The sequence below is a fragment of the Micropterus dolomieu genome, linkage group LG11 (assembly GCF_021292245.1).
Source record: "Micropterus dolomieu isolate WLL.071019.BEF.003 ecotype Adirondacks linkage group LG11, ASM2129224v1, whole genome shotgun sequence".
NCBI classification, from domain to species: Eukaryota; Metazoa; Chordata; class Actinopteri; order Centrarchiformes; family Centrarchidae; genus Micropterus; species Micropterus dolomieu.
Genome location: NC_060160.1, coordinates 26,761,927 through 26,788,472, shown reverse-complemented (window position 1 = coordinate 26,788,472; position 26,546 = coordinate 26,761,927). Strand labels below are relative to the sequence as shown.

Sequence of the window (26,546 nt, the reverse complement as noted above, 5' to 3'; positions counted from 1 at the left end):
TTAAAGGAAGATTCCTATTACACAATATTTGTTCCTATTAACTAGCAATGTAACAATTCTTTACTGGAGGTACATGTATCAATCACATAAAACATTTCTATCTAACTGGTTAGCAAAACATTGTAATCAAGAATTGTTAATCTGTGTAATTTGTAGTGGTGCAAGGGTCCATGATGTTTCCTTAAGTTTAACTAAGTACTTATTTTAACCCAAACCATGATCTTTCCCTAAACCAAATCTTAACCACAGTGCTGTAAGATCAGAGAATAGATTTATTTTTCAATAGTGATTTGATGAAACAGTTTTCAGTGGGAGACTTATTGATTATGAACTGTGCAACATATCTGTCTAGATTCAGATAGTTTGGCCTAAAGAAAGCATAATTTGGTAGCACTTTACAGCTCTGTAATAACATGGTAATAGTGGAGGAATAGTTTGATACTAAACAGGTCATAATTAAGAGATATTCTGTAATTATGAAAGTAATTGCTAGGAAATAGCTTAGTAGTAACAATGGGTGTATCAGTTAATATTAGACTGATATTTAACAGGATAATAAAGGGGCAAACACAAAGGGTAATAAACACATTAAAAGAATTATTAAAACACTATATACAAAAGAGAACGGTAAATACTAATAATATGCACAAAGCCTGAATGTGAAAAGTGAACTGTAATGTTGAGTTGACAGGAAGTAAATAGATGTGCAGTTCGTAAATTAATATATGTCACACTACACTCTGCAAGTAGAGAATATTACCATGAAATTCAAATTAAAAATAAGGTAGTTTAGCATTTTGCCGCTCTGACTCATAGTTATTATATAAAAGCTAACAAGTATTTCCAGGTAACAAGTCACTGCGTTACACATAAAATTGATAATTACTATATTATAACCTAATAATAATCATCAATGATCATAAAATAATCAAACATTCCTTTTGGTTGTAAGGTGATACTGTACAGATTTTCACTTCCAAGAATTTTCATGGCGTTCATTTTCATTGCAAAAAAGCCAACCTATATTACTTTATCATTATCAGGTTATTATACCATTAATGTCACCCTGTTTCCATATACCACCATATTTCTATCCAAATATTTAACTTGTATATTGTTTGACAGTTGCCATATTTTTACAACATATTACTATTATATTACTGAATAGTTCTGGCTCGTTGCTTTCTTTAAATGTGCTTCCCCATTATTACCCTTTGTGTTTGTCTCCATTTGGTCACATCAATTTCAGAATCATTAAGCAGATATAACCATTGTTAACCATTGGTATTTTTCACCCCACACATTTGTGTCTGTGACTTATTGGGACAAAATTTTCTAAAATTGGTCTAGCATTGAAGGTACAGCAGGCGGTAGGCAGCAGAAAAAGTATGTTCACTAAAGTGCTTGTTTTTGCCACTGACAGGCTCCGAATGTTATTGTGTCTAACATTATGGAAAGGATCCTTGTTTCTTTAAAGTTTAACCAGAAACCGTCGTTATATTACTCTCTTCAAAGCCACCAAACTCCAGTGATTAAAAGTCATTTTACTCTACTGCTCTCTCAGTCTGTTATTTTTTGTGTTCGTGTGATTTTGATGGGATATTTTTATTTGTGTTATTGTGAGACTTTGGGGTTTTAAAAGATCGAGGCAGCGAGGTAAAATTATGGGTTTTGACAAGGGAGTCTGGTGGCTTTGACGAGGCAATACAGCGACTGTTTCTGGTTAAACAAAAATGATCTTGTATGTATGAATAGGAGGTTTGTCCCCAGCAGATGCAACACATTCTCACTCCAGACTCATCACATATTGACGCTTGGTTAATGACCTTTGGCACTGCTTTGCAACGCCCTGGGTACCCCTTTTGCGTCATTTTTAGACGTTTAAGGCTTCACGGTCAAGTTAGCAACTCTTAGCAACAACAAATATGCAACGTCCGGTAAAGTTAGCAACAATAAATGTGCCCGGTTAGACTGCTAGCATTTCAAAACATCGCCAAAATTCACGTTATTAAAGTCGTGAAACGTTGCAATTTGGTGAGGTTTAGGCACAACAAGTACTTCGTTAGGGTTAGGAAAAGATCATGGTTTGGGTTAAAATATGTAGGTCAGTTAACACTTGCGTAACTTACGCAATTTACGTAACTCTCATAACTACAATAAAAATATTTAATGTTGTTGTAATGTTTAAATTTGTTTCACACAGGACACGAACCCCAGTCTCCTAGTTTAAAGTCGGGGTTCTGGCCCTCCATCAATCCCAACCACCTCCTTACTCAGTCTTTTGTGTTAAATATATTCCAGTCAAAAACTGACGCTACAGGGCTTCCCCCACTGCATTGAACTATGAAGTTATAGGGATCCCCTATGCGTAAACTGATGCCGATGGGTATTGATTATGCGTCGATGTGACGAGTCAGGGAGTGAGAACAGGTTGACAAACGTATTACTACTTCTTTAATCCTAAGCGTACAAATGACGCCAGCCCTGTTAGTTGCTTCAAGGGAAGCAGCATGATCTGGAGCTTTTTCACTGGCTCTCTCTAACATCATCAATTCTACTCATCAGACTCAGCAATTCTGCTAGTTTTTCACTCCCTCTGACTCAATCAATCAATCATTAATTAAAGAAAGCAGGAGTTCACAGTCTTGTTTGCACTGGTCTTAATCGGATATTGATAAACTGGCACAGCAGTATGCATACAGTACTTTCTCTACGGGTATTTAAACAGCTGGAACCTATGGAAGGTTTAAACTCTTTAGATTGACAAAAAACAGGATTTGCAGAAATCCACTGGTTGATTGAGGAAAAATTCACTAAAAACGACTGAGGTCTGCAAGGTACTTCTCCTTCAACATCACCTTCCTATTTTAGCATAATGAAGTGTATGGGCACATCACGGCTGTTCCAACATGTGGCCACAGGTCAGAAGTGGCCACCTGCATGTTTCTCAACATGTCATGGAACATAAGCATATGAGAAGGGTGTTATCTGTCCTACCACTGTGTGGGAGCCGTGGCATACAAAGGGAAAATAGTTCACAAAAATGTTTTAACCTTCAAGGTCTTCATCAAGTATACATTTTACAATAACTCATACATATGGTGAGTATCTTATTGTCCATTTCCAGTATTTGCAGTATTTGTATACTTAAATTTTACTACTTTTAGAAAAATAAATTTGCCCGACAGGATTGATCTTGGAGTGTGTTCATGAGCTTTTAAGTCATAATGTGGAAAGACCTGGGAGATTGTGGGTTGATTCCTGTTTGAGCCTGACATTTAGCGTAGTGTGACATCCTCTGATGTTGGCAGACCTCTATCAAAGGGCATGGATAACCAGTGTATTTTGTTGTTTAATTTGAAGGACTTAATGTTGGAAACAAAAAGTTACAGAAAACCGAAGCAAACTATGGAAGCCCTGAGAGCCTAGTGAAAAAAATAATTCTGATATCCATTTTCTAAATCTGATCTTAATTGTTCTCTCTCATGCGTGTATGACTTTGGAATATATTAGTTTTAAAAAGAGAGAAATCAGAGAATGGTACAACATAAATATGTTGTTGTACTGATGGAAGTGGTACTGTATAGGTGATTCCACCCCTAATCAGTGTTATCTTTTGAGAATCTGACTTACATTTTTTGCCCTTATTTTGTATTTGGATTTGATATTTGAATTCTAACATGTGAATTTACATAATATAGTGCCTACATTTTTTAGTTCAGAATAAAATAGCACCAGGTAAATACAGAGAGACACTGTGTGTCACAGAAAACAGAACAAGATTCTGTACAGCGGTTTTTCCTTCCTCCACATCATTCACAGACTTATGGGATATTTTTCACTTTGTGTTTACAGTTTGTATTTTAAATATTTAACAACTGAAACAATGTGACTTTTGCTCAGTATCTCAAAATCATTTTAAAACCATGTAAATACACCTTTCATCAATACAGTTCATGTTTTGCAGACTTTTAGTCATGTCATATTCTCTCCCTGATGTATTCAAAAAAGCAGGTACTTCACTAGTTCACCTTAGCCAGCTTCATTAAGCATGTTATTTATCCCATAGGAATCAACAATTAAGATTCTCCCAGGGCTGCTTGAGTTCCCTGCTTCCACTCACCTATCACTGCCTTGCAGGAGGCAGAGGGAAATTAACACTGGGGAACGGTTCCCAATGTGGGGGTTGTAAATCAAGGTTGGGAAAAGCAACCTACAAGGGTCACCATTGCCCTTACTGAGTCACACATGACAGTGCTGAGGAGCTAGAGGGTGGTGAGGTGGTGCGCGTTTCTTTGGGAAAAGAACTGTGAAAGGACGCGTGAGTGGGAGGATACTATATGCAGCAATGCCTATAGTTGCAGAGCTGGAATGCCAGCACAAAGTATGACTAAGAACACCATATTCAAATACTTCTCAACTAAATGAGTTCAAAATGGTGGCAGAATATATGTTAAGCATGAAGCACATAATTCTATCTGGTGCTGGGGGAAAAAAATTGTAGTCTGTGTAGTCCTGTGTAACACTGTTAAAACCTTCATGATATTGAATAGGTCTGTGTAAAAATGAATGAAATGCACCGAATCTTTACACAGGCTTTTTGTTGTTGTATCAATTTATTTGTTAGCTTTCATTATACATTTGTTTTAAATATTCCACTGTGTTTATTCATGGTCTCCAGAGGATGATTCCTACTGATGTTGGTTGCCCTAAGGTCACAGTTTCCCCCTTGACCCATATGGGTCTCACCACAGCATTTTTTAGTGGTGGCGCCCATTCTGCCGTCAGAATTTCTATGAACAAAAATCTATAATGTAGCATAATAGTAGGCTTATTAAGTGTCAGGGGAAACCAGCAGTGGTGCTACATGACACGGCAAAGGCCACAAATTTATCCACAGCACTTACCAGCTCTGCTAACCAGCTTCCTGGGGGAAACATTTATATACCTTGAACATAATAGATGAATCCCATGGTCCCCATAGGATTAATTCTATGCAAAATCATCAGTATGTCTCTCTGTCAAACACTTTCATAATATGGGGTGTAATGAACCTGCCATCCTAATATTAGACTTTTAGGCCTTTAGTTTCACAGCAGTGTTGGCAGGAAAACCAGGGGCAGTATGTGCAAAGCCAGCAGTAATGAGACAAAAAAAAAAGTGGCGCTAATAAATCATCATCAGTGTGGGTTGTGCCTCTACCAGACAAATCAGCTACTGATATCACGAACTTCACCACAGTTTGACTGAAGTACAGCCAAATTTCACTTCATGCTGTGGGACCACCACCAGCAGGAGAACACACACACTGCTGTGAAACTGGAAGCCTTAACCTTGTCTAATCAAAGAGCATAGAAAGAGCCTTTGACATTAGGTAAAACAATGAACTTTATCAAAGCAGTTGATTAGTGGATCCGAGAGGCTTGGATGATCCTGCTCTGTGTGTCAGTCAGCAGCCAGCAGCTGCAGAAAGTCCTCTAATTACCTGATGTTGTGACAAAAGTACCGGCTGAGCTTGCAATATTTCTTTAATACTTCACGCATGTTTTCTGCTGTTCTCATGTGTCTGCAGTGAAAGACAACTAAAAGAGAGGAACTGAAGCGTAAACATTTCTACTCCCGAAGCCCACCATGTCAGTTAAATGCCATCCGGTCAATCAGCTGAGCAAAAGCAGAGCAGACCGGCCACCACAAAGACGCAGAGAAGAGGAAAAGCACAGACACGCCCCACCCCATCCTCTCCTTTATTTGAAACACCTGCAGCAATAGATAAAAAACCTAATCTTTAAATTTCAGATTGCCCGGCCTTTTGTTTGTGTGCCAGGGATTTGGCATCAGCCCAAATGGGATGTAAATTCCATATTTGTGAGAGGTTTGGAAGAGCTCTCAAAAGTCAAACAAAAATAGCAGACATACAACATATTAAAACAAATTACCACTGATCTGAATTCATTAAATGGAAACAAAGAGTTCAGTGACTTTCTCATCTAAGTGCCATTGATTATCTCATAAGGAGTCCAATTGTGTACTCCTCAGCTCCTGGAAGCCTGAAGTATGTATACTGACTGTGAATAATGAAGTACATGACGAGAGTTTTTTTCAAAAGCAGAGGTGTCTGGATGCATTTCATGTGCTAACTGCATCTTCACCAATTGCCACAACAAAACAGGCATTATCACAGAATGTTCTGCACTAAAGATTTATCAAATCAAAAGAAATCCAAGTTTCAGCATAAAGCAAGTGAAAGTGCCTGCAGGGACGAAATGCGTGGCAGGGAATGAGTAAAGGCTTTTCTTTTAATAGGAATCAATTTTGGTCTGGGTACAGCCAGCTGTAGAGCGATTGAAACACAGCTTTGGCAAAATTGTAAGCACAAAAGGATGTGATATAAAACACCTGCCATCTCATGATTGGGTGAAGAAAGGGGGCTCAGGAGGCCCCATTCTCCCTATAGGCGTCCTTATCACTGCCTGCAGGACCAATGCCATTAACCTGAACCTCACTGGCTAACCGTGCTCAGATTAGCTTTCTGATTTTACAGCTTACACACACACACACACAAACACAATAGCAATCACTGGGAGAGCCAAGCAAATCCACAAAGTCAAACTGCCTCAGAGCCAAGACACCTGGTGTAATAGCAAAAACAATCCTTATAGAGAATTAAAAAAAGCCAAGTTCTGTGAAGAATACTAAAAACTTCAAGATCATGACATTGGTCTTTAACATGCCTATAAGGTGACAAATTAATTCAGGTGAAATCACCTCAATCATCGCACAAGGGAAAAACAACCAAATCAAATATGCTTTGTCTAAGCTGGACGAGTTCTGCTATCCAAATGTGAAAGAACACTCAGTCAAGCCATTTTTTTCCGATAAATTATTTGGATGTCCCCCCCCCCCCCGTTTCCCTTAGTACTTCATTAGCTTTAACTGGCTTTGGTCCAAGGCCTGTGATTTACTGGCCACGTTTCTAATTTGTTTTGATTCAAATCAAACCCCCAGGAACAGCAATGGATTGTGAGGCAATTTTGGAATAATGGCTTCAGTTGGAAACGCAATAAATACAAATTTTAAACAGAACTGAGCAAAAATCAAAGTTGAAGTGAGTGAGTGTTTCACAGTTGGAGTCCTGCCAAAGTCTGTCAGGGTGAATGACAGCACTGTCAGAAACTTTAAAAGGTAAATGGCTAAATGCATACTTTACCTTCACTGCAGAAGCGGCCCATGTATTCTGTTTTGGAACAGTCACAAACCGGCTCTCCATCCACCACTGAACACGTACCGCCATTTTCGCATGGGTTCACAGTGCACCACCCTTCTGACTCTAGGGGCACCTTAAGGCTTCCCAGGAACAGGGGCTGTGAGATGCCATATTTGAGGTCTGTAATTGTGCCCCTGAAGGGCTGCATGTTTCGCACGGTAGGCAGTGTGAGCGCACCGCTGCGGATATCCTGAGGCACTCCACCCAGGAACAGGTTGCTGACTATTTTCATGAACAGACGCTGAGGCCGCACTTCATCTGCTTTGGCCTGGCCATCTAGTACCAGCACTGTGCGCAGGTTATACCTACTTAGAGTGGCAAAATGCCAGCTGCCATCATCCACCCGTCTGTCAGACACCACTGTCGTCTCAGCACAGTCAATGCTGAAACGCAGCTGCAGTCGCCCCTCCACTACCGACAACTGCAGAAAGTCACAGTAGCCTCCATCATCAAAGTACAACAGCAGCGCCTCAGAGGCCTCTGTCTTGAACTGGAAGCTGAGGTCACCGCGGGTGCTGGCGTCCCAGCGGAGGTAGCGTGCCCACTGACCTGGTATACCTAAAAATTCCAGTCCCAGACATGTGCTGAGGAACACTTGCAGCTTGATAGAAAAGCCTACAAGATCCATAGCTGCAAAAAAATGTATTAATCCAAGAAGGTGTCTGATGGGAATTCAAATCAGATTGAAATCTTAGGGTGGTTACACGGAATTTCAGGGATCCACAGTGTCCACAATATGTACCGAAGTATATTAAGATAAATATTTCTCATAAAAATATCTTTTTAAAAAGGGAAAAGGGCAGTAGCAAGATAACAGTCGTTGTGGTTAACAGTCTTAAGGTCAATCACATCAATAAGATGTCCAGTAGTAATGGAGGAATTGTTGTTTTCCTCCTATGGGTTACAGAGAAGACCGACAGAGGGGGAGAGGAGGAGGTGGTGATGTTTTTTACACTTCAGAACAGATGTTTTCAAGACTCATGGTGCAAGGTCTGATGGAATGGACTTCTCTGGATATCAGGGTGAGTGGAATTTCCTCCTTCATGTTGTCCGCTGGGAAATGGAGTTGACAAGGGATCCACTGGCCTCTCAGTTCTACCGCTGTCAGAAAAAGAGAGGCAAAGAGTTATGATGGGTACATCAGAATTAATTTGACTGAAACGAACACATCTTTGGGTGCTTTCCTGCAGTTAAACCCAATGATAGCAGCACATGACATGAATGCGGACAATATAAATAATAAGCTAGTGACAAGTGAAGAAGGTAACCTGGGAGAAAAAAAGCCTCAAGTATCAGTACTCAAGGTTTCAAGGATTCATTTAATGTAATTTTACAACACAAGGTTGTATAACAAAGTTTACATTTGTAGTTCCTTTGTGCTACACACAAAAATCACCCGCTGTAGAGCCCTCCTGTCCTGGGCAATGCACTTCTCATGCCAGTTTGTGATGTTTCCAGTCAGGATGCTTTCTATTGCTCCTCTGTAAAAGCTGACAAGGGAACTTTGCTGTCTGAGCTGGAGATGAACGTGACAGGTTCTTTCTAGGCTACCCTGAAACTGTTAACCTGCTCCATCCCAGCTCCACTGGTATAGACAGGATCACCTTTAGTGATAATGGTATATGTAATAAATGCTGTTTATTTGTCACGTTGGAGGTGAGGCTTAGAGAATTGGAAATGCGGCTACGCACCATGGAAACTCAATCGTTAGCTGCTGTCGTTAGCCTGCCCCCAGTGGCCAGTGTGATCCGACCAGATGTTGCATCTGTTTGCAGTTCCCAGCAGCTCCTGAGCAGCCACGAAACTAGGGAGCCTGGGTAAATGTCCGAAGGGGGCATAGCCTTAACCATAAGCCCACAGTTTCACTACCAACCTGTTCACGTTTCTAACATCTTCACCCTACTCAGCGACACACCTGCTGAAAAACCAACTCAGGGTAAGGATACGTGTAGCAGTAGAATGTATTATAGTAAGATTGTTATTCACATTGGTGGTAATGACTCCCGATTACTCCAAACGGATGTCACTAAATTTAATGTTGAGTCGGTGAGCACATATGCAAAGACGACGTCGGACTCAGTATTAGAGCAGTTACCTACCCAAAACCCCATAGTGACGGTGTCTGTTCTTCCCCGACCACTTAAATTAATAATTCTGATTAAGATTTCTGTCATCTAAAGCTGTACTAGTTAATGATTTAATATCGGAGTATCATACCGATTTATTTTGTCTTACTTAAACTTGGCTGGGTTATGAAGAACATGCTAGCCTAAAGGAATCCAAGTCACATTAATACTCACATTCCTCATGGCACCATCCGGCCAAGGAGGTGGAGTTGCAGCCATCTTTGACTAAAGCCTATTAAGCAACCCTAAACTGAAGAAAAACTCACTCGAAAGCCCTGTTCTTAGTCTTTCACACCCAACCTGGAAAACACTACAGCCATTTAAATTTGTTATAGTGAACTGTGGGTCCTGGTCCATAATCTGAACATATCTGATTTCTCCGAGTTCTTATAAAGTTTAGTCCTTAACACAGATAAAGTTATTATTACAGGTGATTTTAATATTCATGTGGACATTGACAATGATATCCTTAGTACTGCTTTTATCTTATTATTAGATTGGCTTCTGCCAGAGTGTTCATAAACCCACTCTTAACCACACCTTCTACCTTGTTCTGGCATATGACATTGAAATTGAACATTTAATAGTGTTTCCTTAATAACTTTTGAATTCCTAATACTCCAATTAATTCATTGTCTTAAAAGAACAGAGGACTCCTATGATAACTTCAGTCCCTCCCAAATTGAGTTAATAAAACAAAGAAGGTTAGCTCCATGGTAAAACCACCAATCCCGCAAATTAAAGCAAACATCACGGAAACTTGAAAGGAAATGGAGTTCCACCAATCTAGAAGAATCTCTTGTAGTCCAGCAAGTCCATCTTAAAACAAATAGGAAGGCTCTCTGTTATACCAGGGTAGCATATTAATGGTCACTAACAGAGGAAACTAAGAACAACCCCAGATTTCTTTTCAGCACTGTAGCCAGGCTGACAGTCACCGCTCTATTAAGCCATGTATTCCTACAGCCCTCAGTAGTAATAACTTCTTGAGCTCCTTTTGATGATCAAATTCAATTATATACAAAATTTATCACCCCTGCCTTCAACTGGTACCGAATTATCTTCAAATTCAGGAACCTTAGAAACAGCTGTAAAACCTGATACATATTTAGACTGCTTTTGTTTTACTGATCTTTACCGACTAACTTCAATGATTTTTTCATCTAAGCCGCCAGCCTGTCTCTTAGACCCTGTCCAAAACAGGCTGCTTAAAGAATTTTTTCCCTTAGTTAGCACATTTTACAGGTATTGATCAATCTTTCTTTATTAACAGGCCACAGAACCACTGTCCTTTCATGTAGCTGTAATTAAACCACTTCTAAGCCCACTCTTGATCCAGGGGTTTCAGCCAACGATAGACCAATATCTAACCTTCCCTTTCTCTCTAAGATCCTTCAGAGTGCAGTCACCAATCAGTTGTGACTTTCTACATATCACAATATTTTTTGTCAGTCAGGTTTTAGAGTGCATCATAGCACACAAACAGCACAGGTAAAAATGACCTTCTAATTGCATCAGACAAAGTATTTGTACCTGTACTTGTTAGCATTTGACATAATTTACCATCACATCCTATTACAGAGACTGAAACATTTAACTCGCATCAAAGAAACATCTCTAAGCTGTTTTAAGTCCTATTTATCAGATCGATCTCAGTTTTACTTATCCTATATGTATGCAGAGTTCCACAAGGTTCTGTGATTGGACCAGTCATATTCACCTTATATGCTTCTTTTAGGCAATAAGCAATATTATTATGAAATATCCCATAAACATTCATCTACCGATCAAGCCAGATAAACCCAATCAGATCAATTAAATTTAAGTAGGAGACATCAATACAGAAAAACATGAATGACCTGCATGTTAAACTCAGACATGTTTGGAAACTGTATAAATGGGAAGTAAATTGGCAAGATTACACAGATTTTCCTTAATACATTTTTAGGTATTGGGGAAAAAAGCAATCTAATTCCCTCAGTGGCAAAACCGCAGAATACTCTACCTTTCATATATCAGCTAACCATCCTATTGCAGATTCCTCCCGGACTGGAAGCTTGGTGCTCCGGTTGTGTTGGTGTTTACACCTCTAACATTAGTACAGAAGCTTTGGACCACTTGTTCAGAGCCAGCTGATAACAGGAGCTACTGTTAGCAACAACTAGCGGTTAGCAAGCTGTAGCATTAGCAACAAGTAAAGCTACCGGTCCATCAGGAATCTTCATAAATTATAGAGTTGAGGCAAAGCAGCCGGAGGACATCAGAGGGAAAACCAGAAAATATTTACCTTTCGTCATAACTGTAAAAGCAAACACACTGCACACTGTTCTAGTAGTCTATATGACTGCTAACCCCCCCCCCCTTTTTTGTACTTCCGTATGCATAATTTGTATATTTGTATGTTTATGCCACCTTGTTGGGATGGTTTGAAAAATTTATTAAAGGTTGGTCAAAACACAACAACATGACAACTAGTTAACAAGTAAGCAAGGTTATCCACAATTTAAAATTTCAAGTGCTGTTCAGTGGCCCAGCAGATCAGACTGTGGTTGGGCAGCTTCCAGATGTGAATGTGATCAGGGTGTTCCTGTAAAAAGGGAGGTTTCCTCTCAGTGAAACTTCCCTGAATAAATAAAATATTAAAAAAACAACATTGGTCCAAAAATAAATGTGCAAATTAAAAATAATATACTGTAAGTATATTTTGCTGATAATTCTTGTGTACTTAAGGAAAATTTAGGACTTCTAAGCATTTTGACCCAGTTAATCAATTATCAGATTTAAAAAATCTGAATTAAATCAAAGCTGTCACAATGTATTGATTCATAAATGAGAAATTTTCTGTAAATTCTATTTCCCAACAGGAATGTCCCCGTCTTCTGAAAACCATGCATTTTCAAAATAGATATTACATTTGTGACAATACATTTTTCAGATAATCCAGAGCTTTTAAATAGTTTAAGAAGTAGGGGAATCTGTACGATGTGAAAACTTAAAAATCAACATTTGTTTTATTTCCCCTTTCTGCACAGCAACTCTGAACACTGGCAAGAATACAAATGTTGAGGAACTAATGACTCGTATTTAGACTAAAAGAAGAGATTAAAAAATCCCAAATTCTCAACATATTAATCTCGATGTCCTCAGATGGATGGTACAGTTACCACAAATTACTATTATGTAGGATTCTGTCATGTGTGTTATAAATGACAATAAGTGCCTTTTACGTCACATCCTAAGCATAGGGTTTTGTAGAAAGAAGTGTTTGACTTTATTTTAGCGGACTGTTCACAGCTGATTTACTGTACTCTTGGCAGTCACCAATCCTAATTAAAAGTGCTTGTGATATTGCTTTTTCCCCTTCTTATCGGTCAGCGGCTGCTGCTCATTATTGTCATGGCAGAGCATGACTATCAGTCAGCCAGGCAGACTTGCCTTTATCTGATAACCAGCCTGGAGAGACCGCTTTCTGCTGAATCCCGTTGAATACTAAGAGGCAAAAAGTACACAAGTAGGTACTGATGCAATATCCAGTGGCTAAATATTATATTTTATTTGAAAGTCTACTTCCATATTAAACAAATATTGATACACTGCAAAACAATATCCACCTTAAAACCACTTCCCCTTTAGAATTACGTCTATACTTTCTATCAAATTATTAAAAATGTTTATTTATTATTATATCATAGTTCACTGCCACCGTTTCATTCTTTATCATCCCCTGGATTCCTCAAGCATGCTTTTATTGTTCTCTTCCAACCTTGTTCAGTATCTCACTATAGGAAGCGTGTTCTGCCGTGACCAATCATTGAAGCTCCGCCACGTCTGTCAGGAGACCAATCATCTTGACTTGTAGGAGCTAGTAATGGATATTACAGGTCTTTGCAGGGATTCCTTTCTGAGAGCCAGCTCTTTCGGCTCTCAAAAAGCTCTTTATTTAGTAAAGCTTCTGCTGGTCACTGCCTAAGTTATATTCTTATTTGTTGCAACAAATAAATAAATGGGGATATCAGCTCTCAAACAGGAGCCAGCTCCCATCGTTTACAACAGCCTGCTCATAAAGCCGACTTGTTTGTGACCGACACATTACTAGGCAGAGCCAGTTCGTTCTGCTTTTTAAATGCCCATGGTGCTCTCAGATAATTCAAGCTCCTCAGCTGTCTTGACCATTTTTCACTTAACTGCTCTCCGTCATAGCAGTCAAGGTAGTCAATGAGGGTGCCTATCTGCTTAAAAAGTGAGCAGAGATTATTTCACCCATTTTCAACAGGTTGGAGAGGTTCCAAAAAGAGTAGATATTATTGAAAACATGATACTGTGGTATATAATATAATGAATATAATGACCTAATGGATAGTCGTCCATAAAATACAAACCTGGGGCCTGTACTACAAAGCAAGTTTAACATACCCAGCGTATCTTTTGGTTAGCTGGCTTCACTAACCCTAACAATCGTCATCAAAGCAGTCACACGAAGCTGGTTATCAACTTGGTAAGTCAGCCCAAGTTTTCCCAATCCAGACATGAGGGCGCTCACATGAACGCGTGCTAGCAGCAGATGACCAATCACAAACATGGACAAGTCTGCTGCTAGCAGAGCATCATAATTTAGAAATTAAGAACAAACGTAGTCTAAAGTAACACAGCTGCAGCTCACACACGCAGACAGACAATCGGCAACAGCACGAATGCCTAAATAAACAGGCGTAGTCTATATTATGAATGCGTTTATTTGATGTCTTTTTATGGCGTCTATGACAACTTTATTCAACCTTATTCTTTCAACTCGGCTGTGTGTTGGCGTAGTGAAATAAAAAGCCTCATTCTAACTCACTTTCAAGACCTTGTCATCCCTTCAAAAATCTGATTAATTTATTTAACACTCATAAGTGTTCCAAACATTGTTCTAAATTAAAGAAATGAAACAAAATCCATTGATGCCATAAAAGCTGCTTAAATAGTGTTTGAAAGACTGAATCTCAATATTTATGCTACTGAAAACTTCCCCACATTACCTGCACCCACAAAGCAAAGGGTGAGGCGCTAGTAGAGACCCATTGAAGCGAGCTCCTTGCCAGATCCTTTAAACACTTTATAGTTGCCTATAAATGGTCAGTGAAACGCCCCTCATCAATATTAATACGTACTGACTGCATGAAGCCAAGGAAGGCGAATTCTAACATAACAGCTACAAAACAAAATTTAACCCGGTGTGACACTGACATTCTTTTAGACGAAGCTGAAACATGTTGTTTGGTGGGTAAAACGCAACGCTTGTGTACCGGAGGAAAGGAGGCACCAGAGCTCCACCACTTCATAACCGATCTGCAGGAAGGGGCATCCCTCCTGAGTAGTGAAGGAGGTGGAGGACGGGATGACCCAGGGACATAATTTGGCTTCCCTAGTTTGAAAAGAGAGTCAACCAAATGAATTCCACTTGTTTGCAAATTTATTTAGGCTATACAAACACTCCACTCACTTAATGAGGCTGCCGATGATTACAAAGAAATGTGACTTGAGCGGCACACTGAAAGATTTACTTAATAAATAGTGTTATATTTTTACAAGCAACGCACAGCGTTTGGCTCAAGTACCATAAGGCAACTAACATCTGATAATAATATGAAACTTTGCACTCGTATTCAGCTGACACATTGAAAACAGCATCAATTTAAATGTAATTTGTTCTCCTGCATTCTTTTGCAGAAACAGATACTGCTGTTTGTGTTTATAATCCTAAATCATGTTTTTTTTTGTGTGCGCTGCAAATGATCTTGTTGATTTTTTTTATTGCGCAATTCAGGGAAAAAAAATCAAACAGGTGTTTGCTAATTCAGAAAAGCTTTCATCTGTTTGGCAAATTAACTAATATTAAATTATATTGTTTTATTGGCCTATAATACTCAGAGGTAATATTTTGATTTATTTTACACAGTAGTATCCATTTCAAATGTTTCACCATTCTACCATGTGAGTCGCTGTTTCTCATTTCTCCAGTTTATGTCAGAATGCATAGCTAGTTTGCGTGGAGGACCGCACATTCTCCCATCAAGTTTGTTTTTTTATGGATCACAACCTTTCCTTATGCACATTTCAAACACTGTTTTGTACATAATACACCATTTATAAATGAGACCCCTACTCTGCAGCAGGTTAGCCGTTCAGCATAAGTTACCATGGAAATTTACCCCTGCAAGAAGTCAACCACCGTCGTAGGACTGAAAACCAAATCAAAATGTGTAAACACGTACAGTAGACTATACTTATTTAGCATATGGACAGAATTGGTACCATGTGTTTTGAGTAAGATGTTTCACCTTTTCAGAAAGAAAAATGAAAAAAAGCCCTCTATGCAAAAGAATATTAAGAGCAAAGACCACAGCACCACACATAGCTAACCCACAAGTCAGAGATATTTTCTATAAATGTCAGTAAGAAAAGACAGAATAGGGAGTGTGTGCACTGAAATAAAAAAAATAAAAAAAATGTCTTCAAAGAATCTCACAGACAGGCGAGTCCAACAACAAACTCTCTTCGATGGATGTAACTCCTCTCACCAGAAGGAGAATACCTTTGTTGCAACATAGTGTGGGGTGTTTGTGCATTACATGAAGCCACTGTGGAGTTTTAATAGTTTGTCCATGTCTGTCCTGGTGATGTGTTACACTGCTGTTAATTCTGAAACAACTGGTAGGTTATTTAATTTCTGTAGTCTAACAATGCTTGTGTTCATAGCCATTTTTATGTTTGTATGTCATTTTGTTTAATTGTCTGAGCTTTGTACTCTTTTATAATTATTTCTAGTGAGGTTACATTGATGAAGGTGGTTGTGTAATTGATAATCAGTCGCGTACATATGCTACAAAGTGCCGTCTATAGAAAGTTAATGCACTTTATTTTGTAGTTTTAATGTCTTCTTTAAGTTAAAGGTCTGTCATACCATCATTACCATCATTACCATCATGTACATATTTACCCTCTTTCCCTTTTAAAAATGTAACACAGTAAAGTTTACTCAGAGAACATAACGTAACTCACTTTTTACTTTTATCCAAGTACATTTCTACACAAATCATTTTACTTGTAAAAGCGGAAAATTAGGAGGAGACCAAAAAAAAACCCCACTTAATTTGCATATTTATTTTTGGATCAAAGGTATTAAAATTGTTGACAACTAAGCTTTCCTTTAATCAGATATTATTATATTATAATATTGTGTTTATTTTGGGGGGGGGAGATAGCTGTCTTTTAGTGGAGGTTCAAATATAGGTCAATTTTGATGGCCCCTGTCTCCTTCATGCATGGTCTCTCAGGTGAATCAAACCACATTCTAACCCTCTCTCACACACACACACACGTTAAATTAGGGCTGAACGATTAATCATTTTCAAATCAAAATTGTCATTTGAAAGAACGCGATTAGCTAATCGTGAAGACTGTTTTACCACAGTTGTTCTACTACTGTGAACAGCTCTGTGAACCGGTTCTGTTCCGCTCTCAGCAAGGCTACATATCCCACAGTTACTTATTTACACATCAAGCAGACAGTGACAACATTATTCTATTATCTTCTAATATTTTCTACCTACTATGTTTCTGTTTATGCTATAAAATACCAAAGCAAATTCCTTGTATGTGTATCTTGTAAACCTACTAGGCTATAAAGCTGATTATCATTCATTTGGAGTAGACCACCTGACGAATGCAAGTCCAAACCACAATGGGATGCCACACGGGTCTATTCTTGGTACATTACTATTTACATTATATATTATAACACTGTTCATCAGTCCAAACATTTTTATGCAGAGTATACCATGTTATACGTGCAGGGGTCATTCTCAGCTCAGGTTCCTTAGTCTGCCTTTGATACTTTATCATTTCTTAATCATAAACGTGTTTTAAATGCAGATACGGCTAAGTACATCGTCTCCTGACTATCCTGACCTTAAAGGCTTTTTGTCTTTTCTTAACCATAAAACTCTTGTTCAGTCAACTGTTTTGTCTGCATTACGGAGATATTTTTTGAGGTAACACTGCCCCGTCATTACATCAGCTAAAACCCTGTTTATCATTGTGCATTTTGCTTCATCATTAATGACAAATTCCGCACTGCTCTTTGTATCATATGGTCTATGCATAAACCTAACAAAATAGTGACCATGTATTTTATTAAGATGCTGAAATCTTGTGCGTGAAATTGTGACGGTCTGGGATTACAATGTTTGTTGAGCTATTTATTCCCTGTCTGTGAAGATTCCGTCATCCAGGTCATAGTTTTCCAAGGTAGGTTAAAAATCAATTGGACTTGGTTGAAGATACTGGATGATGTTTCGCACCTCATCCAAGAAGCTTCCTCAGTTCCTGACTGACTGGCCGGGAGTGACAGGTATTCAAACTCTGTGGGGTCGTTATCAAGGTGATGGATACCACTTGGTTTGTTAGTGCTCCTGGTGGTTGTAACGACAGTCATTATGGTCAGTGGAGTCACATAAGACCAAGTCTGAACGACCATTGTTAGCATTCATTTTAACCTTTCTTGGATACTTATCCCATGTACACAATTATCTTAATCTTTTTGTGTTGTTTTATATATTAATGTGGCTGTCTGATTGAAATTTCATTTAAAAGAAAATCTCAATCTAAACGAGACTCCCTGATTAAATAAAGTTTAAATCAATTTAAAAAAAATCTCATTTATCATATTTTTAATTATCATTATTCAACATATAACATTACTGGACATGAGCAATATCAAAACAAGCAAGGTTTTTGGCGCCCTTTATCATAGAAGACTTTACCCCAAAATGTAGAACTTGTTCAACTGCTAAACGATGCAGTGTGTTCCTGTGATGATTTTACGATAATCTCTAACCTCTAGTCACCTACAGAATGAACTCATCATTCAGTCACATTTTATACTTTTATGCATTTTGCCTCTTAATCCAGAAGTAAATGTTTAATTTATTTAGTTTAATTAATTGTCAAACTGTTTAAAATAATATTTTAATACATAAAAATAGCTTTATAAAATGTAGGATCTTTTTGTGTTTGTGTGTCATCTAGTCCTGGTGGAATGAGAGAGAGAGAAACACTACGTGGCTAGTCAGCAAGAACAGTTTATTGTGAAAACGATCGTGTGTGGCTGTCTATAATCCATTAATTCTCAATTTTAAATAAAAAAAAAAAAATAATCCAACAAAAGGATGTATAAACCTCTATTTTACATTTAGCCTACACTGTGTAGCAGTTGATGTCCATCAAACCTCAGTAGAGCATTCTCTTCAGTGCCTCAGAGTTGAATCTATACATAATGCTAATCAACCTTCTATTCAATAGGAGATATCAGCCAATCATTGTCATCCACCTCTGACATAACAGAGGGCCCTCCTTAAATAGCTAGTATGCATAATATGTATTGGAATTATGTTTGTGATTATTATATTTATTATGATTCATTGACATTTTGAAGCAATGTTTGGTTTTATTTGATTCATTTAATGTAATTTAATTAAATACTGACCGCTAGCAGTGTTTTACACTGCCCTAATCTGTCACATATTTAAAATCTGGCTTTTATGTTGATTTCCAAACACTTTTTTCACCCACTAGTTAGCTGCAGGACATACTTAATATTTTCCATTTTACAATTGTAATTGTTTTCAGTATCAAAAGTAGTATTTTATAAAATAAGTGTCGGCCTTTAAGTGCTCATGTCAGCCCTGCTATCTCTTCTCCCTAAATAATAATTTACAAGTGTTTCTGTTTTTGTTCATTTTTGACTTGTTATGTCTCTAGCAGCAGTATTTTTAAAAAAGTCCTTTAGCATTATGTAGTAATATATCTGCTGGATGGTGTCTGTGCTAATCAGAGACAGATCACTGCCTTGACATTACACACAAGACCTTGTGCTACAGTACTGTGCATTCACACTTAAGAGCATAAATACTGTACACGGCTGCAGGGCTGTTCTGGCATGGTTTTCAGTTTGCCACGACACATGTGTGTGTTTGTCTTTTGTTGCGGTGTGGGCAGCATCAGGGGTTAAAAGGCTAAACGGCATGGATCATTGTTCTGTGTGAAAGGCTCCTTTGACGAACCCCACAGGGACGAGTCCACATACACATACTGACAAAAGGCAGTGGCACTCTGGATCCTATTAACAACCACATGGACTGGGGGGGGGGGGTGTAAGTAAATGTAAATAAAAGCAGCCCACTGGCAGGTCCCTTGTGTTTAAATGGATGCCACTTAATAGTAATTTTCCAGCAGGTGCCCTAATCACACAAAAACACACAGTATCGCTGTCCAGACACAGTGACAAAATGTCCTCCATAGCTTGCAGATAATATCTTAAAAGGACAGGCAGCAATTTTTCTGATTTGCTCGTATCGCTCATTGTAAAGCCTTCCAAATATGCACAGACACTGCCGCTTACATCTCACAATAGATTCACAGAGGTGCCATTTTCTTTTGCCCGTCTTCGTTGCGGCAGTGGTACACTCCAAAATCATTTGACCAGGACATGCAACCTGACAGTGGAGGGGAGGGGGAGCGACAGCAGAAGGAAAGATGAGTAGAACAGGGAGAGGGGGAGCGACAGAGACAGAGGGAGCGATGTTCCACCTCATCCACTCCCACTCATGCATCTCATGAAACACCCCAACACTACTCTTCATCTTCTCTCTTCAGGATGCAAACACACCCTTCAAGTCAGCCACAAACCCTTCTGGGTACAGCGTTTTCCCACCATCTTAGGCTTATACCGATGTCTTTGGGCTTGTGGTGGGTGATATGAACAACATTCTCTATCACAGTGTACTGTGTGTCGCTGTGCATCACTTTAACAATAGATTGTTTCTATTTTGATTAGGGTTGGGAACAGAAAACCAGTTCCAAATTAGAACCAAACCAAAATGCCAAGAACCGGGTACCCGTTAAAAAAAAAATAAAAAAATTTGAGTTTCAGTTCTGCTCATCAGTTCCTAAACGCAATGACCCTTTATTATCACAAAGGCTACATCTGCTAGGCCATCTACGTCCAGCATCAAGAGCCAGGGATACCAAACTGTGACACACAGTTCTTTTTGGCAATACAGGAAAAGAGGACCAAAGAGAAAACTGAGGAGTGTCAAATACCACAGCTTCCACAAGACAATCTATGTACTGACTGTGGATCATGTTTGCAGTGTATGTATTTACTCTGTGAATGTTCAGTTGGATTTGCTAGTTTAAATGAAACAATACAAAGTAAATACTTAAAAGAATTAAGATATTTTTTTATCTAAACATTTTACTGCCTTTTTTATTTCAACAACAATGGACCAGAAAATGGGAATTGATTGAAATGGAATCAATGAGCAAAATTGGAATCGATAAAATTCAATACCCAAAGCTAATTTTGAGAAAGCTATTGAAACTAGACAGGAATGTCTTTGGCTGCTACAGCGATTTAAATACCTACCATATTAAAGGTATCTCAGTTAATCTCCGACAGTACACATTTATATTGTCTCAGACTATACATCATCATATCGCCCAACCTTAAAAGCACTCCATATAGCTTGGTTAGTCAGGGCAAGATACCTCAGCCACATCTGCTGAGATGCAAAAATGCTTCTATTTAGACACTGTTTAAAGAAAGAACACTGATAAAAAGGCAGAATGGATTTTGCAAAACGTTTTAATATCAGTTGCAGTCTAAGCTGTATAAGACATATTTCGTTGATTATCAGCTTTGTCTTTTTAAAGTGACTGGTCACTAAAGCCTTGTTAAAATAGTAATAATCATGCTTTTTGATTTTAAACACTGCACAGGGGGACAGGGCAAGGATGCACACTCTCTTTCCCTTTTCACCACCTCACCAGAATTTAAGACAACATTCATCAGCAGAGGGACAGGAACACTAAAGAAACTGATTAAAAGTATTATTAAAAATAAGCAGCTGATTCAAAAATCCGTAAATATTATTAAAATAGTAGAATTATCCTGTTTTTAGCAAAATATATATATATATATATATATATATATCTCACCATTTGTAAATCAGTCCTCTTTTTTTAATTTCCATATCGCCTCTGCTGCTCAGACTGCTCATTTCTTTTTTAAAAAGGCAGAAATAAAAACAGACTAATAAAAGGCAGATAAATGTAAAATGGGAAGACGAGCGGAAGTGAAGGATGGAGGGTGTGTTTGTGGGGGGGTGGGGGTGGGGGGTGTTATTTTGGCAGCGGGTGCAGCGTGGGCACCGTGTTGTTATCCAGCTACTCTGCAGACAGGACACGCCTTCTCTGGGCGCTGTGGTTCTGCTGCAGCACCCTTCACGGCATTACATCACCCAGCTAGAGAGCACCCACCACCCCACAAACGCCTGCATACACTCTGCGCGCGCGCGCGCACACACACACACACACACGCCTGCACCATGCAGACATGTGCGTACACACCACACCGATGGCTGCATACACACCTTACCAGTGTAAGAATACACAGCATAAAATGATAATCCTACACGCCACACTGATGAATGTTCACACATGCACAAATGACTGCAGACACTCAAAAATATTACACATGCACGCCAACAACTAAAGCCTGGATACACACCTCTCCATCAGCTCCACATACACACTCCACCAGCGAACACACCCACAAATCCCTCGCCTTTTCCCCTCACCGACACCAGCAGTTTATGCAACATCCTACCGTCTTTCTAAATGTGGCGTTTATTTTTTTCCCCTTATGTCGGTTTTGTTTTCCCTGTGGTTTCTGACTTTTTTTTTAAAAAAATGATCTTGCTTCTTGCCAATACTGTAATTGGTCCATTAGCAGAAATTAAACGGCAGGCCTAAGATTTCACACGCCTGTACATGTTAGGCCTGGATGATTCTGAAATAAATAAAAATGGAGAATCATTTTTCTTTCCATTTCTATTTCATTTCTGTTTTAATATAATATTTAAAATGGATGTCTGTAAAGACGGTACAGCAGATACTTTAGATAAGGAATAGATCATAGTTATGGCCCAGCAATGTCACACGTTTAAAAAAATAAATAAAAAATACAAGAAACGAAAGTGACTGGCACCGTCTGAACGCAAAAAACGAGCGAATTAAAGAAAGGAGCATTCTCTAAAATCCTGCGTAATATTTGACTCTCCCCGCCCAGAGGGATTAGTGTTACCTTGAGAGCCCTTGGCTTTTTGCGCCTGATTTGTCAGCACAGTTAATCGGCTGCCAACCAGAACAAAAAAAATAAAAAAAAAGCAGGACAGCCAAATTACCCAAAACAGCCTCCATCCTACTCTCAACAACCCCCACCCCAAGCTTTAAAAAGGGGCGAGAAAGAAAACGATAAGAGAAATTAAATCGAGAGAGGGTTTCATATTTTGCAGAAAAATACATCATGTAGGCGAAATTACACCCAAAGAAGTACATAAGCATAATTACCTACAAAATTCCATCGTCTGTATCGATTTAATGTCAGCATAGTCAATAGTGACCACACAATTTCAATATTATTTAGGCTAGCCAGATCATTTTAATTCTCAACAAGCAGCAAAAAGAACATTTTTTAAAAAGGAAGGTAAAACCACATTACAATCATTTGGACCAGCGGAAAGGACAAACTTATTTGTCTTTCTCGAAACATAAGACATAAAACGTAGCCTAATTGTTTTCAGTGCTCTGATGTTTGGAAATCTTAAGCAGGTCTTAAGCAGTTTAGAAGAAGGTGATGAAGCACCTTTGGGCCCTTTGCAGGAAAAAGAGACGCATTCTCTGACTGGGTCACGCCCATTCTGAAGCCCGTTTTGGAAAATGCCTGATTAGGAATTCCCCCTGCATAAATGCACAAGAATCGTCTAATCCTATTAACTCTTAAAATCCGACACATCGAAATGTGTGCAGTAGCGATGAATAAAAATAGAATTGTCATCCTCTTGCCTTTCAGAATTCGCACCACTTGAGACTGCCTTACATCAGTTCAAAGTGGAGCTGCTGATAATTTTTTTTTTAGACAAGCTTGTAGATATTAAGAGTAAAAGGCGTTAGACAGACAGGAGACGCAGGCCTGTACACCTTATTGCTTGTTTTGCGGTAGGTAGTGGATTTCTATGGCGCACTGCACAGGGCCTCGTATTTTCCTGCAATGACAATTGCCAAATTTGCTGTATAAATGGGACATCCTGCATTCGTCGCAGTGTAAATGACATGTGCGGGAAAAAGGCAGTGCTCATTCAAATTAAAATTCCTGTCTGAAATGGATGTGAGCCTGGTGTGCAGAGCAGGCCCAGACGGTGGTTTTTCAAATGTGGATTGATGAAGGGAGAAACTTGTCAACTCAACGTGCAGCATGAAATGCAGTTTATTGGGAGCAGGGCAGTCACATTTCAGCAAACCTCCTTGCTGTCCCTGCGGACGCCATTTGATCCACCAGGGAACCGAAATAATCCAAATCATAATCATCCTTTTATTAAAATTTGATTTTGTTTCCCCCCTCGTAAATACTGAGTCTTATGTCACGTTTTAATAATTGCCACAGGACTGATTTAATTTATTTCGAGCGAATTTTAATATGAAAAGATCATGTTGAGATGCCTATTTATTTATTTTGTATTTTTTTTAAACCCGATGTAATGTAAAGGCATTTCTTAAATAGAGGAAACAGAGGTATCCGTTTGATTCGTCAGGTAAATGTGCGTGAAAAGAGCAAGCAGCAGCTGGATTTCTGAATACAGACAGATGAAGCGGGGTAATGGAGGAATGTGGTGGTTATTGCATGGCGAGGAGGTGTGCAGCCTGCTGGTGCGTGCTGTCCGTCTCCGTTAACACAGAAGGTCATGTATCAAACTGCATGTCATAGCCTACTGAATGCTCGAATTACATCAAAATATGCATATATATTTAAAGAGTATATTAGCCCCGTCTGTTGCGCGGAGAGGGTTGTGCGAGGCGTGACAGGGTGCATGTGTTTGACATTTTAACATGAGGCTGCAGACGAGAACAATGCGTGGACACTGGACACCTGGCGTTCACGTTATTCATTATTCATCATCCTAAAAACAAGGTGATAAAAAGCCCGCGGGTCTTTTTTCAGGGTTAATTCCCTTCACGTTTGATAGCCAAGCGAGGTGTGACTGCATGGCCGTATTTGCAAGAGATAATATAAAATAAATACAATTGATAATTAATATAGTAGGGTAAACATCTCCACAGGGGAGCGGAGGGGACGTGTGTAATTCTATACCCGCCTGTCACCGTGCCTTTACTCCAACGGGGGAATTAGAGGCCAACATGGTAGAGATAGATTACCATTTTCAACCTCACAAACGCCGCTGTTCCTTCAAGGAGACTCACACCTGCTCGCACATTCACCGTTCCGTTGCTCACACTATGGAAAAAAAGTCCTGTGAAAGTGGCAAGTTCCGCGGTACCTGTGCGTCAGGAGTGGAAACGCCAACCTCCCTGCCTCATATTTCCTCTGGAACCTGCTCCAGTTTCTGCTCACCACATTAAATTCAGAAGGGTTTTGCACGCGTACAAGCAACACGGACAGGTTGGAGTAGTAGGACACGACGCTACTGACCTTAGTTAAACAGACCACCAAGAGTATCCAACTGCTAAAATCCAGCTGTAAACTCCACAGAGCCGTAGTTTTTAAAATCCAGGATGCTGTCAAAAGCAGCAAGGTGTCCGCTGTTGCGGAGCGGCGAGCACCAGGCTGGTACCGGGCTGGGTTTGGCGTTCCTCACAGGTGCGTCGATCACGGTGCATCAAACGCACAAAAGCCGCTGTTAGCTCGGTGCGACTTGCAGCGGCTGCAGGCAAGAGACGCACGCGCACATACAAACGCGCACACACTCGCAACCCGGGTCCGCCCTCTGCCCAGCACCAGCACACGCCATTTAAAGGCGTACAGGCTCGTAAGCGGAGCCGACACATCCGCACGTGGCTGTACGCTTCAGTGCGCTCTGGCTCCTATTAAAAGGACTTTCCATGATTTGCGCAGGACAGTGAGTAGGTTTGGTAGTTCAGCACTGCAGTTTATCACCATGGCTATGTATCCACAGATTGTGAGAGCGTTTTCAATGAAGTCTCCAAATTGGGAGCTGTGGTCAAAGCTGCAGTTGACTGATGTATGTTGCATTCTTTATGTAATTGCCCTATTATTATGTAAACTACACTAATCTCCAACATAGTGCAACGTCTAGATAAGGTCTATTTTTTGAAGCAAATATTAAGCCCCAGGAGCCGGACAAAACGGCTGTCAGGATGATAATTGAAATTAGCTATAGCTATTAGGCTACTAAGACTAGGACTACTACTAATAATAATGATAATAATTATCCCCAGGAGCTGTAGAGTGCAATATCATCATGTCATACTCTGTAGACTCAGATATATCTGCTACCAATTGTCTTTTCACAATGAGATGTGTTATCATTTCATCATATCATCAACATTTCACACATAATCCAATTGATGCAGGCTACAGGACTCAGTAAATACTAGGGTTAAATTCTACATGGGATGGGACTTAAGAGAAGTTAAATTGAGAGAAAAAATAAAATCTAATAGTAAGGAAATCTGACAGGCTAGCTAGCTAGAAGTGTCCTGTGTCTCATTCTGTTTTTGACTTTCTTCTCAGGTTGCTAATCCAAATTTCAAGAAAGTCATATTCCAGTCATAGGCTATATCATGTTAGGGGTGGATTTATTAAAAGTGAAAATATAATTGAATTGATCTGACCAATGGTGTTTCTTTGTTGTTGAAATCAGAAGTGATCACAAAACCTTCATGAATAAGCGTTGAGCAGTATTTATCAGTGTTGTTTACGGCTGAAAAGCTGATATTTCTTTTCCAGTAGGCAGCACATTTTTTCCATAAGGTATAACGCAGCTTAAAGATAGCACAATAATTGTTCCACTTTGTTTACCTCAGATTGAGTACCCTCAATTATTAAGTTAACTGATTATCAAGCTGAAGTGACTGGATTCTTAAAGCCCCTATCTGTAAATTAATCTGACAGCATACATTTTTGTTTTGGGAAAAGTTATACAATCTTTCAGAAAAAGTCCTCTGACCTTAACAACAAAACACTTTACCTTCCAATATGACTCATATGCGTGTTTTATGACCGCAGCCGACTCAAT

At 39.2% G+C, this 26,546-nt stretch overlaps 1 protein-coding gene across 1 annotated transcript in view; it reads right to left on the bottom strand.

Moving 5' to 3' along the window:
• The window catches only part of nrxn3a (neurexin 3a), a 198,669-nt gene extending 173,415 nt beyond the window's left edge, over positions 1–25,254 (bottom strand). The window contains exons 1-2 of the mRNA XM_046062612.1: positions 24,980–25,254; positions 7,208–8,365 (exon numbers count right to left, since the gene is read on the bottom strand). Of these exons, the coding sequence (XP_045918568.1) occupies positions 7,208–7,892 (685 nt within the window). The 5' untranslated portion in view covers positions 7,893–8,365; positions 24,980–25,254. The remainder of the gene's footprint in view (positions 1–7,207; positions 8,366–24,979) is intronic.
• Positions 25,255–26,546: the final 1,292 nt, after the last annotated feature.